The 14247-nt window shown below is 40.3% G+C and overlaps 1 protein-coding gene across 2 annotated transcripts in view; it reads right to left on the bottom strand.

The window, feature by feature from the left end:
* Positions 1-14247, bottom strand: part of b4galnt4a (beta-1,4-N-acetyl-galactosaminyl transferase 4a) — a 123992-nt gene that overhangs the window by 71478 nt on the left and 38267 nt on the right. For both annotated transcript variants that reach the window (XM_019278602.2, XM_027272887.1), the window contains exon 2: positions 12521-12633. In XM_019278602.2, coding sequence (XP_019134147.2) covers positions 12521-12633 — 113 coding nt within the window. The remainder of the gene's footprint in view (positions 1-12520; positions 12634-14247) is intronic.

The raw sequence follows: 14247 nt of genomic DNA, 5'->3' as shown, positions 1-14247 counted from the left end.
TTCAATTACGACCAAGCACACACCAGAGACAAAGAGACACTCACTCAAACTATGCCATTGACTCACTGGTTGCAATTAACATAGTGTTGCTCCTGTCCAGTCAGGCGCAAATTGAAAAAGCCAATAAAAATTGGTTTTCTCCCGCCAGCTGCCATCTCACAAATCTGAAATGGCCACTCCGGATCCATCCATGCCTCCCAGCCAGCAGCATCGACTAGCGTATCGATATACCTGCAAACTTCTACTGGCTCAAGTGAGAAAAATCAAGGCAGTCAGTTGTTTAATGACAGAATAAATCCAGAAGGACGCTTAAAGAAATTGATATCCTGACAATAACAACAGGGCCAAACAAAGCACTTCAGCGGCACGCTCTGTCTACTACTGTACTGTAGCATAGATTAATAGACTACTTGGTTGGCCTGTTTAGGTCATTATCCCAGGATGAGATACATGAAGAATAATCACCTTCCATCCTTTATCTCGCCAATTCATGGTTTAATCTCAAGTCCATTAACCCCTTTTCCCTGTAAAGTATTACTTGAGACATGGGAGTTGCTATAGCAGCACGTAAAGTGAAAAATCATATGATGTGACTTGACGTGTGTGGCATGTTCGGGAAAGTTGGTTAATGAAGCCTGTTTCATTTACCACCTACGTATACCTACAAGACTTTTAAAGGTCAAACTTGAACTGCGGTTTCTATGGTAATCACAGCAGTGTGATTTGTAACTGTCAAGTGCAGCAGGTTATATTGACTAAAATATTATGGCATTTTAATTATATCATTACACCGGCATATAATGGACCAATGTAAAATGGAATTTTAATGTTAATGCAAATGCTTCTACTTCTCCCGTACCTATAATATGAGGTGAGGAGGAAAAGTAGTGCAGGCTGTGGAAGCAAAGGCACTTATGGAGCAGATAGAGAAAGTGAGGAGGAGGAGGAGGAAGCATGGGTGGTGGTTTTACATTATTAATGCTCATGTCTGTCAGTACAAATCCATTACAATGAACATTATTGAAGCATTCATTTGTAGTTCTGACCAGTTTCTGATGAACTTTTTTTCCCCTTTTTCATTCTGCAGTCAGACCTTGTGTTTGAACAGCAGCTGTATAACAACATTTATTTAGTATGGCCAACATGTTTCCCCCAGTGCTGACAGATTCTGTGATTATGTTGTACTCTTCTTACTGTCAGACACCCACAGAGAGAAGAAGACACATTTCTCTGGAAATATGCAAAAAAAAAATGTGTGTTGTGTTTACAGTCACGTCTTGTTATTCGGGAAACGTCGGGCACAAATGACACTGGGATGATTTTAAAGCTACATTTGTTTAAATACGGTTAGGTATATATTTATTCTCAAATTATAACTTGTTGTTATTGTTAATGCATCAAATTATAATTTATCCACTGAAGCATCCCTAATGTTTGTATAAAGATTTCTTAATAAATGAATCAGTAACACAATTATGATTACAATATGTATTATCTATTTTTTTATGTTTTATATAAAGATTAAATATAGTATTTGTGTGTTATGGTAATTATATATGTCTATATTAATTTATTAAAAATATATACAAATAAATAATATATGATATATATGATATATGATAATAAAATATTAAAATATTTATTATTACATCAAACAATGCTGCTAACCAGTCTGCTTACACCTACATTATAGTGTGCACATACTGCCATAAACAGCCAAATAGGCAAGCTGAAGTAAAGTGTTATTATGTACACCTCATATAGACATTGGCCCAGATTATACTAGAAGGGGAGCCGATGAAGACTGGCAGAAGAAGAGGACACAGAGGTGACATTGAAGTGATGACAAGGCAAATAAAAGAGTTGAAGATGAGAGGAGAAAAAGGTAGAAGACCGAGGGTGGTGAGGCAGGCCACGTTACAGAGGAGATCAATCAACAGGCTCCGAGAGTCTGGTCTCAACCCGGACAGCGTGAGGACAGTAGAGATCAATGAGGAGTACGGCCTATGGGCTGGTTCACCGCAGGAGACTGTACATAATAGACTGGAGACACACTTCAACAAAATGAGGGGATTGTCAGACAAACACACACAAAAAACAGAGCAAGAACAGAAATGGTGAAACGCTGACCTTGGAAGTCAGACATATTGTTTCTGTACGAGAACAATCTGAATAGATTACTGCAGTAGGAGTGAGGGCCATATAAATCCAAACATCGTTTGTAAAAGCAAATTTTTACACCTACACAAATATTAACTTCTTAAATTGTCACCACTCTTTTTATCAGCGGTACTTATTCTTTACGGGACATCAGTTCCATCTTATGCGCCTCTCCATATAGTGGTAAATGTTTTGAGGCCACTCTCAGATAAAAGTGCAGACTAAAAGAAAAATAAAAATGCACTGGAAACTGGCACCTATAGAATACTCCCCAGAGAAAAGCTGAAAACTGAAGCAAAATACGAGATCCCCTCCAACTCTTCGCAGATACGGCACTCGCACGAACTCTGGCAAACAGGGAATACTGATGAAAGCAGGAAATGTTCCCACGGGAATGCAAATGAATGAGCTCCTCCTCTTCCTTAGACCCACAGAAAAACAACATGCCCACATCAAGCATTTTGCTTCCAGTTCAATTACTCACATCAACCCATCCATCCATCCATCCATCCATCCATCCACTTATCCATGGTGCTACTCTGCCAAATCTTCTTTATCTTCCTCTTGTCAAGTAAAGGCCTGAGTGGTGGAGATTGGTAAGAACGATGAAGAGAGACGGTGAATGCTTTGCCTCCAGTGTTTATTCAGTGTGGTTCTTATCCCTGCTTTGTTTCTATTGTTAACTGTTTTTTTTTTTGCTTTTTTCTTGAGAGAAAAATGGAGGTGTGCATGTTTTTTGTTTCTCTTTATCAAATGGCAGCAGGAGCAGCACATGCTTGTTTAATCTGGCAGACACTTCACAGGCATCTTCTACGCACAATTACACATCGATGACTGATCCATTTTATATGATCCAGCCTAAATACATTCAAAACACTAAACTCTTAAAATATGTTTGTCTTGCAGGGAGTAAATGCGGTTTCCCATCAAAGGCCTTTGACCATCAGCTCTTTGTGTTCTTACTGTATGGACCCTGCTCCTCCTACACTGCAGTACCATGTATAAGAAGTCTGAGTAGTTACGATATAAACAAATTTCCAAGTACCTAATGTCAGTGCCGTAAAAAGCCAGAGGATGAATAGAGGGAAAAACAAATTCCTTCACGACAGGGTAACGATAATAAAGAAGTGCAGGTAAAGATATACATCAACCCTTAACTCCAACAACTTTAAAAAAAAAAAATATATATATATATGTAAAAGTATTTCATTAAAATGGTTAGTGATCAGTCGACCTGAGAATTTCACATGGATAAACAATGTAAGACCTCCGATCAGTTTGCAGTGCCCTTTTTCCACTCACTGTGGGATATCCAGGACCAATTAGCCATCTGGTTCCACAAACTGCAGCGAGTTCCTTTCTATACACTGTGACGATTCATATTGCTCAAATAGGAAATGTAGTCTGCCATTACCTGTTTCTTCTTGAAAAAAAAATGTCTGGTGCATATTGTAATAACTGTAATGGAGACATTTTACACAGCGCAAAAACTATTCATACATTTCCATAAATCACCCAGCTGTATAGCCAACCCTGACCAAAGTTTGACTTGCCAAACTAAAATTTTTATAGACATAAAACTTTACTCATCATTCCAACCCGGTGAACGTGTCCCAAACAAAACTTAATGTCTCTTCTTCCTACAGACAGAGCTGAAGCCCTGAACTCATTGACTCTATCAGCAGTCCACTTTGACCACACTCAGCAAGCATCTCTCATATCAGTGTAACAGACGGCCCCACAGAGAGAAAGGGGTGGAGGTGGGAAAAAGAAACAGACATATAGTCTAGTGTCATGTCTACTGACCCTATGACCTTCACACAGCATGGCCCCAGCATGAAACTGATCGGCAACAGCAAACAGCCAGCCGGTAACAGCTTAGCACTGAACACTGCTGGAACAGAGCCAGCTGGTAGGAACCAGCGAGTAAAGAAAGAGGAGGCATATTCAATAGTGTGCCTAAAGGGATTGAGGGTGATGTGTAACTGTGACTGTGTAATTCTTTTCTTCGCTATCAGGGATACAGAGGATGGAATTAAAGCTAAATGCTCTTAGGTTCATAAAAGTGAAAGATAAATTGTTTGGTTGGTATATGGATGTAGTTTATCATCCACAGTTGCTTGCCTGTCTGTAGGCATGTACAGTGTACTGCATGAGCACGCAGCCATCCCCTCTGTTGGCATTGCGGTTGTGCAGAGTATGAAGACTGTGCCGACCTCAGTGCTGGAGCCCTGCCTGTAAGTTTATTGCAGGCCCACAGCTTGGATCTCCATTCTCTGTGAACCAACACCAGGCTGACAAATGCCTGAGAGGTGATAGCGAGAATGAGTGAAAGCACTGAAGCACCCGGAGGAAAAACAATTCTGGACTGAACCCTCAGATAGCCTCATATAACGGAGCTGTCAACAGCCCCAAGTTTGAAAAATAGCAGGGAAGAATTCACTGTTTGCAGGGTTGCAGCTAGTTATCATAGGATTCCGGTTTAACCAAACCGTTTGAAGTGAAATTATGTACATCCAAGGGAATAGATTAATTAGCAAGGGGATATAAATTGCTGCATCAGGACCAGCGCTTTAAAAGGTTTGAATTAAGATGTAAACACCAGATAAATCCTCAATACAGTCTTATTCCTTTGATTTGGTTTGATCCACGACTACAAAAATGGAATTAATAAATAGAAAACACATATTACTTATAACTTATTACAACTAGCGTCATTTTCTATACTTACAGTACCAAAGATCTGGGACGAAGGGAAAACGAGCAGTCAGTCGATCAGCCAGGCTGTAAACAAGCCAACAGTGTAGCTAGATTACCTAAATTAAATCTACCCCCATCTTATTTGGGGGTAGATTTAATTTACAGCAAGTGAGCACAACCCAAATGTCATTGCACTTATGTGCCTATATGACTATGATGGATATGTTAAATTGTATATTAACCAGAAAATCTGTCTGTACCTAGGAAACAATTTTTTACTGTTTGCATTTATTTTAAGAGAAGAAAAAAATCGACCATATGAATCTTTAGCTGCGACTTTTTTTAAAACATCTTTTGTGCTCAAATTTTTGGATCTGCATTTCAGTAAACTTCCTAAATAAGACTACTGTGTGACAAAAATCAGACCTCATGTGTCCATGTGACTTGTGTGCTGTAAGAAATACTACTTAATGTTAATCCTGTCTGCCCTATACTGTTGTTGGTTACTGTCTGTTTGTCATTTCTGTATTGTAAATCTCACTGTCACAGTTTCTGTATATTAACCTTCCTCTGCTATGACTGCTGAAAGTCATTCCTAAGTGTCTCAGGAGGAACTGATCCACCATTATCTAAGAGCACTGAGTTTATACTTTACAGCTTACTGTCTTGCTTACTTAGCAACAGAGAGAAGTCTACCAATAATAGCTCTATTATCCCTCCATCTCCTATTCAGACTGTCAACATGTAGCACTTATTTGTTTCACCCAAGAGTGAGTTAGCATAATCTTGATTAAAAAAACAAAAAATGTACTCTTTTTGTATCACAGGTGACGAATGCAGTGTGAGCTCATCCTACGGTAGGATGTTCAGGCTGATGTACCAAATGCCTCATGGGAGATCCATTTCCACTTGGTTGGCTGCATATCCAATCAGAACCGTGTCAACCAAACGTCACAGATATAGCCACTGAGTCACCACCTGGATTCCTCACACTGAATCCCCAGTTGACTATACTTTTCAATCCATGACAATAAATGTAATGGGTACCTGAAAAAATTAGTCACTGATCTCCACCGTCAAATTGAGCAATTCCGCAATGATGCTAATCCCCATGTTTGGGTCCATTTACAGATTACTTGGAGCCTACTCTAAAACCCAGCTAGTGCACACAGTATTGTATCATCATGGCCAAGTCTGATTGAGTGTATTGAGTCTCGCTGATCAGCCATGTGTTTATTTACTAGTCAGTCCATGCACTCTGCTCCTCATCATTCTCAGGGAAGTTTCCCAGTGTCAACGCCAGCACCAACGCATCTCCCATAAACCATCGGCAAGGCCAGAGCGATGTAAGGCGACAATATTTACAGCCCTGAAAGCAATTGGAGGTTAACAATGAGGCCTGGCTGCTGCAGTTTATGAGCCACTGTAAAATTGCCACTATGATTAAAATCTCCGTCAGGTGAAAGACAATGGTGCAGCCCTTTCTCTCAAGTCTCTTGTGAAATATCTCCTCACACTCGTCCTCCCGTGCTCTCTTCTCCTCTCAGCACTATGACCTGGTTTGCAGACCTTTACCTTGGCTAACAGATCTTCTGTCTGTCTTATGAATGTCTAGGAAAATGCACTGAACTTTAATAATCTGCTCTTTTTGTGTGTGTGTGTGTGTGTGTGATGATGATGATGATGATGATGATGATGATGATGATGATGATGATGATGATGTATAATATAGTGTGTTTTTTTTTACCTATACATGATTGATTCAGGCTGGTCCGTACATGTACTAGATGAAGGTCCTTGTTGTGTGATGTAGCACCTCAGCAGTCAATTGATAGAAAAATATGATGACAGTCTGTGATTATGACAGATTCACAGTAGCATAATGTTAAGTAATCCACATGCAACACTGGCAATGACCACTTGTAGACCCCCCTTTGTCCTGTTGGTGGCATGCATGTTAATAAGCTACTGTCTAGTAGGCAAGACCTTGTTGTCTAGCTAGCTTTAACCACCACCTTGGTTGGCTGTATCCTTACATAGTCTTGCTATCACAAAATGTCACAGCAGCTGAAGTTCTAGGTTTCTTTGGAAAGCCCATTAATTGTGGTGTGGTTGATAAAGGAGGTGAAAAAGTAGGGACTGATGTGGTGGGGGAAGAAGGACAAGCAAGTAATACTGATAACGTTTATCAGCCAGCAACAGCTAATGTTATGGGGGAGGCAAGTGGCAGCAAGGAGGTTAAAATCATTCATCTGCTTCTTGTGTTCTTGACATGAAAAGTGACTGCACGGTGTCTCTGTTCAGTTTTTCTGTGCATACCCTTCGAAACACACGTCCTCTAAGTTCTGTATATTAAATGTTATTGGTATTGTAGGTGTTTTTGAAAAAAAAAATATGGTTACATATGTTTCATTATCATTAAAACATTTAAATGATGAGTAATAATCAATTATAACTGAATTTTTCCGACAGTGATGGAATACGACCTAACACAACCTCTCCATCTCAGCTTTTTTTCTCTGAAGGTTGATGCTATCAAAGAACCTCAGCACTACATAAATCCATTACTTTACTCCCCTACAGTTATTTTATATATATATATATATTTTATATATATATATATTTTATATATATATATATTATATTTTTAATTATTTTATCATACAACACATATGGCTGAAAGTTAATGTAATGTTGCTGCTGACGAGGAGTTAGTAGTAGTGAAGTAGCTTGACGTACGACACTGACTATGAGACATGTGACATCAGAATCTGATTCGGTTCAGGCGATCGATCATGACATGGTTGTTCACACTGCGGTAACTCATCATAGCAGCAAAAAATATATAACAATAGAAGCTCACGGTGAGAGGATAGGATCTGGGGAGAACAAATAAGCAGAGGAGAGCAGACATTCAAGCAGCAGCCAGACACGTTCTACACAGCATAGTTAAAATTGGTTTAAAGGTCAGAATTGATCAGCTAGATTTAGAGACTACCACCATTTACAAACGATTTTAAAGAGCAGGGCTCAGGATCTGTCTTCTGCTGAATACAGGAGCTGGCTGTATAAATCTGACTGAAATCAAGTTATCACATTTTTAATATAAATGTGTTTGTCTTTCATTCTTTAGTTTGTTCCTCCTCAATTTTCTTAGTGTGGCTTTCTGAATAACCATCTATCTCTAATCAGTGGCTGGCATTTCCTCGTTTTATTTATCTTTCAATAAATGTTAATGATTCTCAGTTTAATCAAATCTGCTCTTTGCTTCTGCCTCTGTTTGTCCTCCAGCCTTTTTGTCTACTCTGAAACTTTCCTCCGACCCTCCACTTCTGCCTTCATCACTCTTCCTTCTCATCAGATACGTGAGATGAAGGGGCGGCCCCACGAAAGCAATCTGCCACTGTCAGGTGAAGCAGGGAGTAGAGCACAGAATCCACATCTCATCCATATTAACAACACACACACTCACACTCACACTCACATGCCCACATACATGGTAATATGTATGCGCCAAATGGCACGAGGGCAAGAAAACACCTTGCTTTATATAACCGTAGTGTCAGACAAAGTGGTAACCACCTGGAGCACACACACACACATTTTGACCGTGTAAATCTATTGGGGGTTTCGTCTTGAAAAGCAGGTGGCCAGAGAGAGATATGTCTTTCAAAACAAAATATATAAATAAATAAAAAAAGCACCCTAAGTCAGTTCCTGCAATTGCAAACTCTGACACAGAGTCAACTATTTAAGCTGCAATTTTAGTGATTTGCAGGCAAAGAAAGAAAGGTGCAGAGGCAAACATTTGCTGCTCATTCACAGCCTTTCACAGAAGCAAAGAGGAACGTAATTACTTCCTCTACAGAAGACCTCACTCCTCAACTTCTAACCTCTCTTTACTTCTGATTTTCTCTTGTTTCCTTCCATCTGCCCATGTCTTTCTTTTTCTCTGTCCTCTTCTTTACCCTCTCCCGGCCTTTCCCACTTCGCTCTCTGATGAGCTCAGATTAACACTCACTGTGTTTTTCCACTTCCCCCCATCCGTTTGACAACAAACAAGAAAGGTGCAGGCCACACTTTTGAGGCTTTTATCAGAAACCAGCATCCTCTTCTTTACCTCTGCTCACACCAAGCATGCCACTTTGCTCTTTCCATCACTTGCATTTTTAGGGGAAGAAGCAAGAGGCAGGAATTGTGAGAAACAGAGAAATGAACGAGTGAAATTGTCATTTAGAGATGTAATAAGACATGCATGTCTCATAAAAGTTCTCATTAAAGCACTAATATTGTTCTCTATCTATGTCTGTGACAGTCCTTGTATTTTCCTGCTAGAAGACCCAGACTGAGTGTTTGTGCTGCTCAATAGCAATAAGGTCATTCCATATTCTTTTAGGCTGTCTATTAATTTTGAGAGCACATAGCCTTGAGGGCTTTTCTGTTTGTTTTCATCCATGCCATTTTAGTTTCATTGTCTGAAATGTCTGAAATGGCAGCTTTAGTTTGGCTATTAGTGCAGCACAAAACACAAGAGGAGCTTAACAGAGGAGGCAACCAAGGCAGGGGGGGCTCCATCTGCCTGACACATATTACAGCACAATAAACACTAAATCATCCTTCCCTCTGTCTTTGTCTTTCTTTGGACGCACACACATGCACGTCTGGTTGTTGAACTTATCTTTTGCTATCTGGTCTGGACGCACGGACTACAGGTTTGACCTTTGGCGCTGACATTTTCTAAGTGAGGGAGTCTTCTCGCCGGAGCAGCGTCACATCGACTGAAGGTGTCAATTATGTTGCTCTGGGTTTACTCGAGTTTGTTGGTGCTGTATGAGCGGCAAAGTCTTGAGAGATGTGAAATGTAGCATGCGGTACACACACACACACACGCACACTTAGAGGTCAAACATTGCTGGAACAAGGCGCTGGTAAATGGGCATAAATTATAGATGAAGAGAAATGCTGTTATAGAGCTGAGCAGAAAGGTCTTAAGGGTGAGGTATGTTGACACACACAAACACCTTTGAAAGGAAAAGTGCTTTTTACAAATAAAGCAGTATCATAGATGACCATAAATGGAGCTCAGTCTTATACTTTACTGATCGTAAATCCAGCTAAGCACCTCCTGCAGCAGGCCAATTCTATCTACTATATTGTAATTTGGACGATTTAGAGTGTGTTTACCATCCAAGTATGAACACAGTTCATCTAAGTGATCATTGTTTGAAGCAAACCAAATCTATAACCCATCGTTTAGGGAACAAATGACAAAGAGACGCTATTAAAATTCCTAAAGAGCATGGCATAAACTTTCTGACACATCTAGTGACTTCAGCAGAATGCTTACAGTGCAGGCGAATATTTGAGCTTCAGTGCGTGAGACTTACTCGCCCCGAGAGCCGCTTTTCATTTGACTGTTATAGAAGAGAATCCCTAACGCTATCAGGCAGGTTCAGAGTTTAGAGGAGGGCCGTTCAGGAAAAAAAAAAAAAAAAAAAAACCTGCCGGCTTCCCCTTCATGACTCTTATCTCTCCAAGCACATTTCCTAAAGCCTTCACATAAATCGATTTTGAAGACGACTGCATTTTATGGAATAAGATATATCGTCGTCTTCTTCTCGGGATTGTACCCTCAGCTAGTCGACAGCCACACAGCGTTATCGTAACGATTTGGGTTTTAACTTTGACTGTGTTCGGGTCTTAAACTCCCGCAGCTACTACTTGTGTGTGGAAATGTGCAGACTGCATGTTTCATGTGGCAAAAGTGTTTGTATTAGAGTGATGTTAGGCTGCCTGTCAGATGTATCAGTGATGTGGTGCAGGTGCAGAAATCAGTGTGACCACTGTGATATGAGACAGTGAAATTTGTCTGACAGATAGACATAGTGGCATATTGATGAAAAAAATCACCTGTAGTTGTGTAGATTTTGATTTTAATAGAAGCAAAAAATCTTATATCTTATAGAATATATATTTTATAGAATAAACTGTACTGTTGGCTGCTTGATTCATTTGAATTCATTCCACATACAGCAGCTTCTCAGGGACTTCCCGTATAGCTCAGTGTAATGATCCTCTCTAGCAGGCGGCGAGGTGAAAGCTTTTTATTATCAAAATACCAATAACTAAATCTGATAGATCTCATTAATCTGTTTCCACCTGCATCCCTTGCTGTACAACTCTGATTTTGATATCAAACATTCAACACATCCACATAACACACGGTGAACATTTAATTACTGCAGATTGTCTTCCTGCATGGCCTGATTCTTTGGCACCTCAGGTAGGTTTACAGATAACTGAGCCTCAGGCAAGATATCATTCCAGCCTGACAACATGAGTGGCAAGTGCTAGCATGGAAACCAACTGAGGTTGAAAGAAGAGGTGAGGGGCTAATAATAAATTGTCTGCCTCATGGCCAAAAGATAAATGTTGAATTTTGAGAGTATTAAAAGAGTTTTTTCTTTCTTTCTTTTTTTTTAACTTGACTGAAGCAGACATAAAAAACTACACAAAATGTATGTATGAAAAGATAGACAAAGGTCTGACATACCCAGAGAGATGCAGAGATCTTATTTTTAGTGGTTTTCACATTTTGGAATCAAAATCCATCAACCAAAAATAAGAAGTTGTGTATAAAACCAACATTTCCTGGCTTTGTTAGTTAGCAAGATATTTCTCATTTGTAATCCATTTTTAGCAGACATTCAGGACAGACCATAAACATTTACCCACTGTGTTTGGGCACAGATTTGGAGCTGCGTTGTCAAAGTAAAGACAGACACACTGTTTATCGCCACTCATATTTTGCAGTTTTTTCTGGAGGAGCATTTGATAATAATCCTCATTTGGACCGCTTGTTGAAAACAACAAGAGATTGTCATTTCAACACACAGTCAGAGCTAATGTGCTCTGCAGGTCCTGCAGTAATTGGAAATTATCTGTGTCCAAAATTGCTGTACTTAACCCAAAAATTCACCCAGTGTCAGGGGGGGAAAAGAGTTACAGTGTCAGATTGTCTCATTGGTGTATGGCTACATGCACCAAGTGCTAATGATCTCTGGCGGTGGTCCAAACTCCATCTCATGTCGAGCTGCTATCTGGATTTCACTCTGTCTACATTCACATCTCTCAGCATGAAAACTATCACAGAAACAAAAGCTTGAGGAGGAGGAAAGATTGCATGATGTATTCACAATATATTTTCAGCTGTGCCCTCACCGAGCTGGGAATGTTATTTAAATTCAGTGCAGTAGGTGGGTCACGATGGGTTTGAACAAACAAAAAGAAAAGTTTCAAAACAGAAAATCTGATCAGATTCTTAAACCTTTCCCCACCTACATTAGCGAATTTAACACATCTAAACCTTTATCTAGTTTATGTTGTATTGTCCCTTATCTCTATTCCATTAAGCAGAGAGAGGGGAACCTGCAGAGCACCAATCAGTGGGTGCACAAAGAACAGAGCCCAAAGGTTTAGATGATAATTAAGACATAGACTGTGATTGTTGGAGGCCTGATGAGCTCCTCCACGCACACATGAGCAATAAACCTCACCGCTGCTTAGTCAGAGGGATGTGGGCGGTTAGGGTGCGTGTGTTTAGGTTGTGGTATTGCATTAATATTCTGTCCAGAGTGTTGAGACAGAAAAGAAGACTCACTGCAGCCTCGTCCTCTCTGCTGTCACTGGTGTCCTCACTCTTGTGGTGGCCGGCTGAGGAGCGAGTGTCCCTCTTACGGCTGGCGTCCGTCCCCTCCGTCTGCCTCTCTCCATCTGTGCCAAGGTGAAAAAATGGACACCGCTCAGAAAGCAAGCAAGCACCATTATCACAGCTATTGACGCTGTCTTTATCATCATCCTCATCCTGCACTTTAATCATCACCATTAATAGTGTCATTGTCATTCAGACCTCTATCATTACCATTGATGGTGTAATTAAAATTAATAATATCTTCATTACCATCATCATCGTGGTCAACAATAATTTCAAGCTATCATTATATGTGGGTTTTTTTTCCCCACTAAGCCTCTCTGCTGTAATCAAACCCGGATAAAAGTTTCTGGAGAAAAAGGAGATTAAGTGGAAAAAAATGTAATTGGAAAAGCGAAGACAGACAAGAGAAGAGAATAAAAAACAGAGTCTGGAGGGAAAATGTGAAGAGGATGAGGGGAGGAGAAATGAAAATGGAAAAAAAAAAAAAAATCAAGAGATCGAGAATCGGAGAGACATAAAGAATAGCTTTTCTTTCTGCGAAGTGGAGCTGTTAGGACGCTGTCATGCCACAGATGGATTATGGGAGTTTTGCTGCACAATGATGACAGTTGCCTTGGCCCGGGAGAGAACAACCAGAATTTAAATCCACTCATTACAAATGTGTGTGTGTGTGTGTACGTACAGGCGAGTGTATGTGTGTTTTTGTGTGTCCGTCACAGAACATATGGTCAAAATTGCCACCTTTCCCTGTTGCCAGAAAAACACACACACGTACACATACAAATATACACACACACGCACACTGTCATGGACGATCAGACCCGAGCACAATTCAATACAGAGCAGTAACAGGATATTCAACACTTTACGAGAGCCTGGTTATTTGGAGTTACAAGGAGCGAATGGATACTCATAAGGTTTCCTATAAGGGTTTTTACCTCTACGAGGAGTTCATATAAAAAGGGAATCCATACCCTATTCACTCCAATCTCTTTTTATTTGTATTGCACAGGATTCGATCCCATTTGGCTGACACGGTTCACAAATGCACAACACTGCCGCAGCTGAGAGGAGCTGCCATAAAAGGTGGCGCCTGTGCTATTGACTCCCCCATAAAAAGCAGGAGGACGGGTGGGGAGGACTTTGTGGTGTCCCAAATGCATTACGGAGAAAGTGGTTCATTACAGTCTTCTGAGCAGGGGTGGCTAGAGTGTGCACACATGCCGACAGCCACACACAAAAAGGCATGCGCGCACACACACACACGAGGGGATGGATTGTGATTAAAAGACAGAATGGGGAGAACGGGCGCTATAAAGCATAATGAGAGCTAATGGTTTTCCAATATGTCCCCTTAACAATGAGTCTGAGTGGGTTGAATTAGATGGAGTGGGGGTTTGGGTAGGTGGTGTGTGTGTGTGTATGTGTGTGTTTGAGCTGTGGGGAGATTGATGCAGTCAAGGAGAAGAGGAAAGACAGCTAGGTGTACTTGTGCATGCTCACTCATCATTCAAAGAGACAAAGAGCAGACCACGATGGAACACAATCAAAGACAAAAACACAAAATGAAAAGAAGTTTCAAAAAGTTATTTCTTTTCCTCTTGTACAACTTGTTCTATGTCTCATGACTGTCTCCAGCAAACATAATCCGTGCTGATGATTTGTTTTCCTCA

The sequence above is a fragment of the Larimichthys crocea genome, chromosome XXI, assembly GCF_000972845.2.
Source record: "Larimichthys crocea isolate SSNF chromosome XXI, L_crocea_2.0, whole genome shotgun sequence".
Taxonomy (NCBI): Eukaryota; Metazoa; Chordata; class Actinopteri; family Sciaenidae; genus Larimichthys; species Larimichthys crocea.
This window is presented reverse-complemented; position numbering and strand designations above follow the sequence as displayed.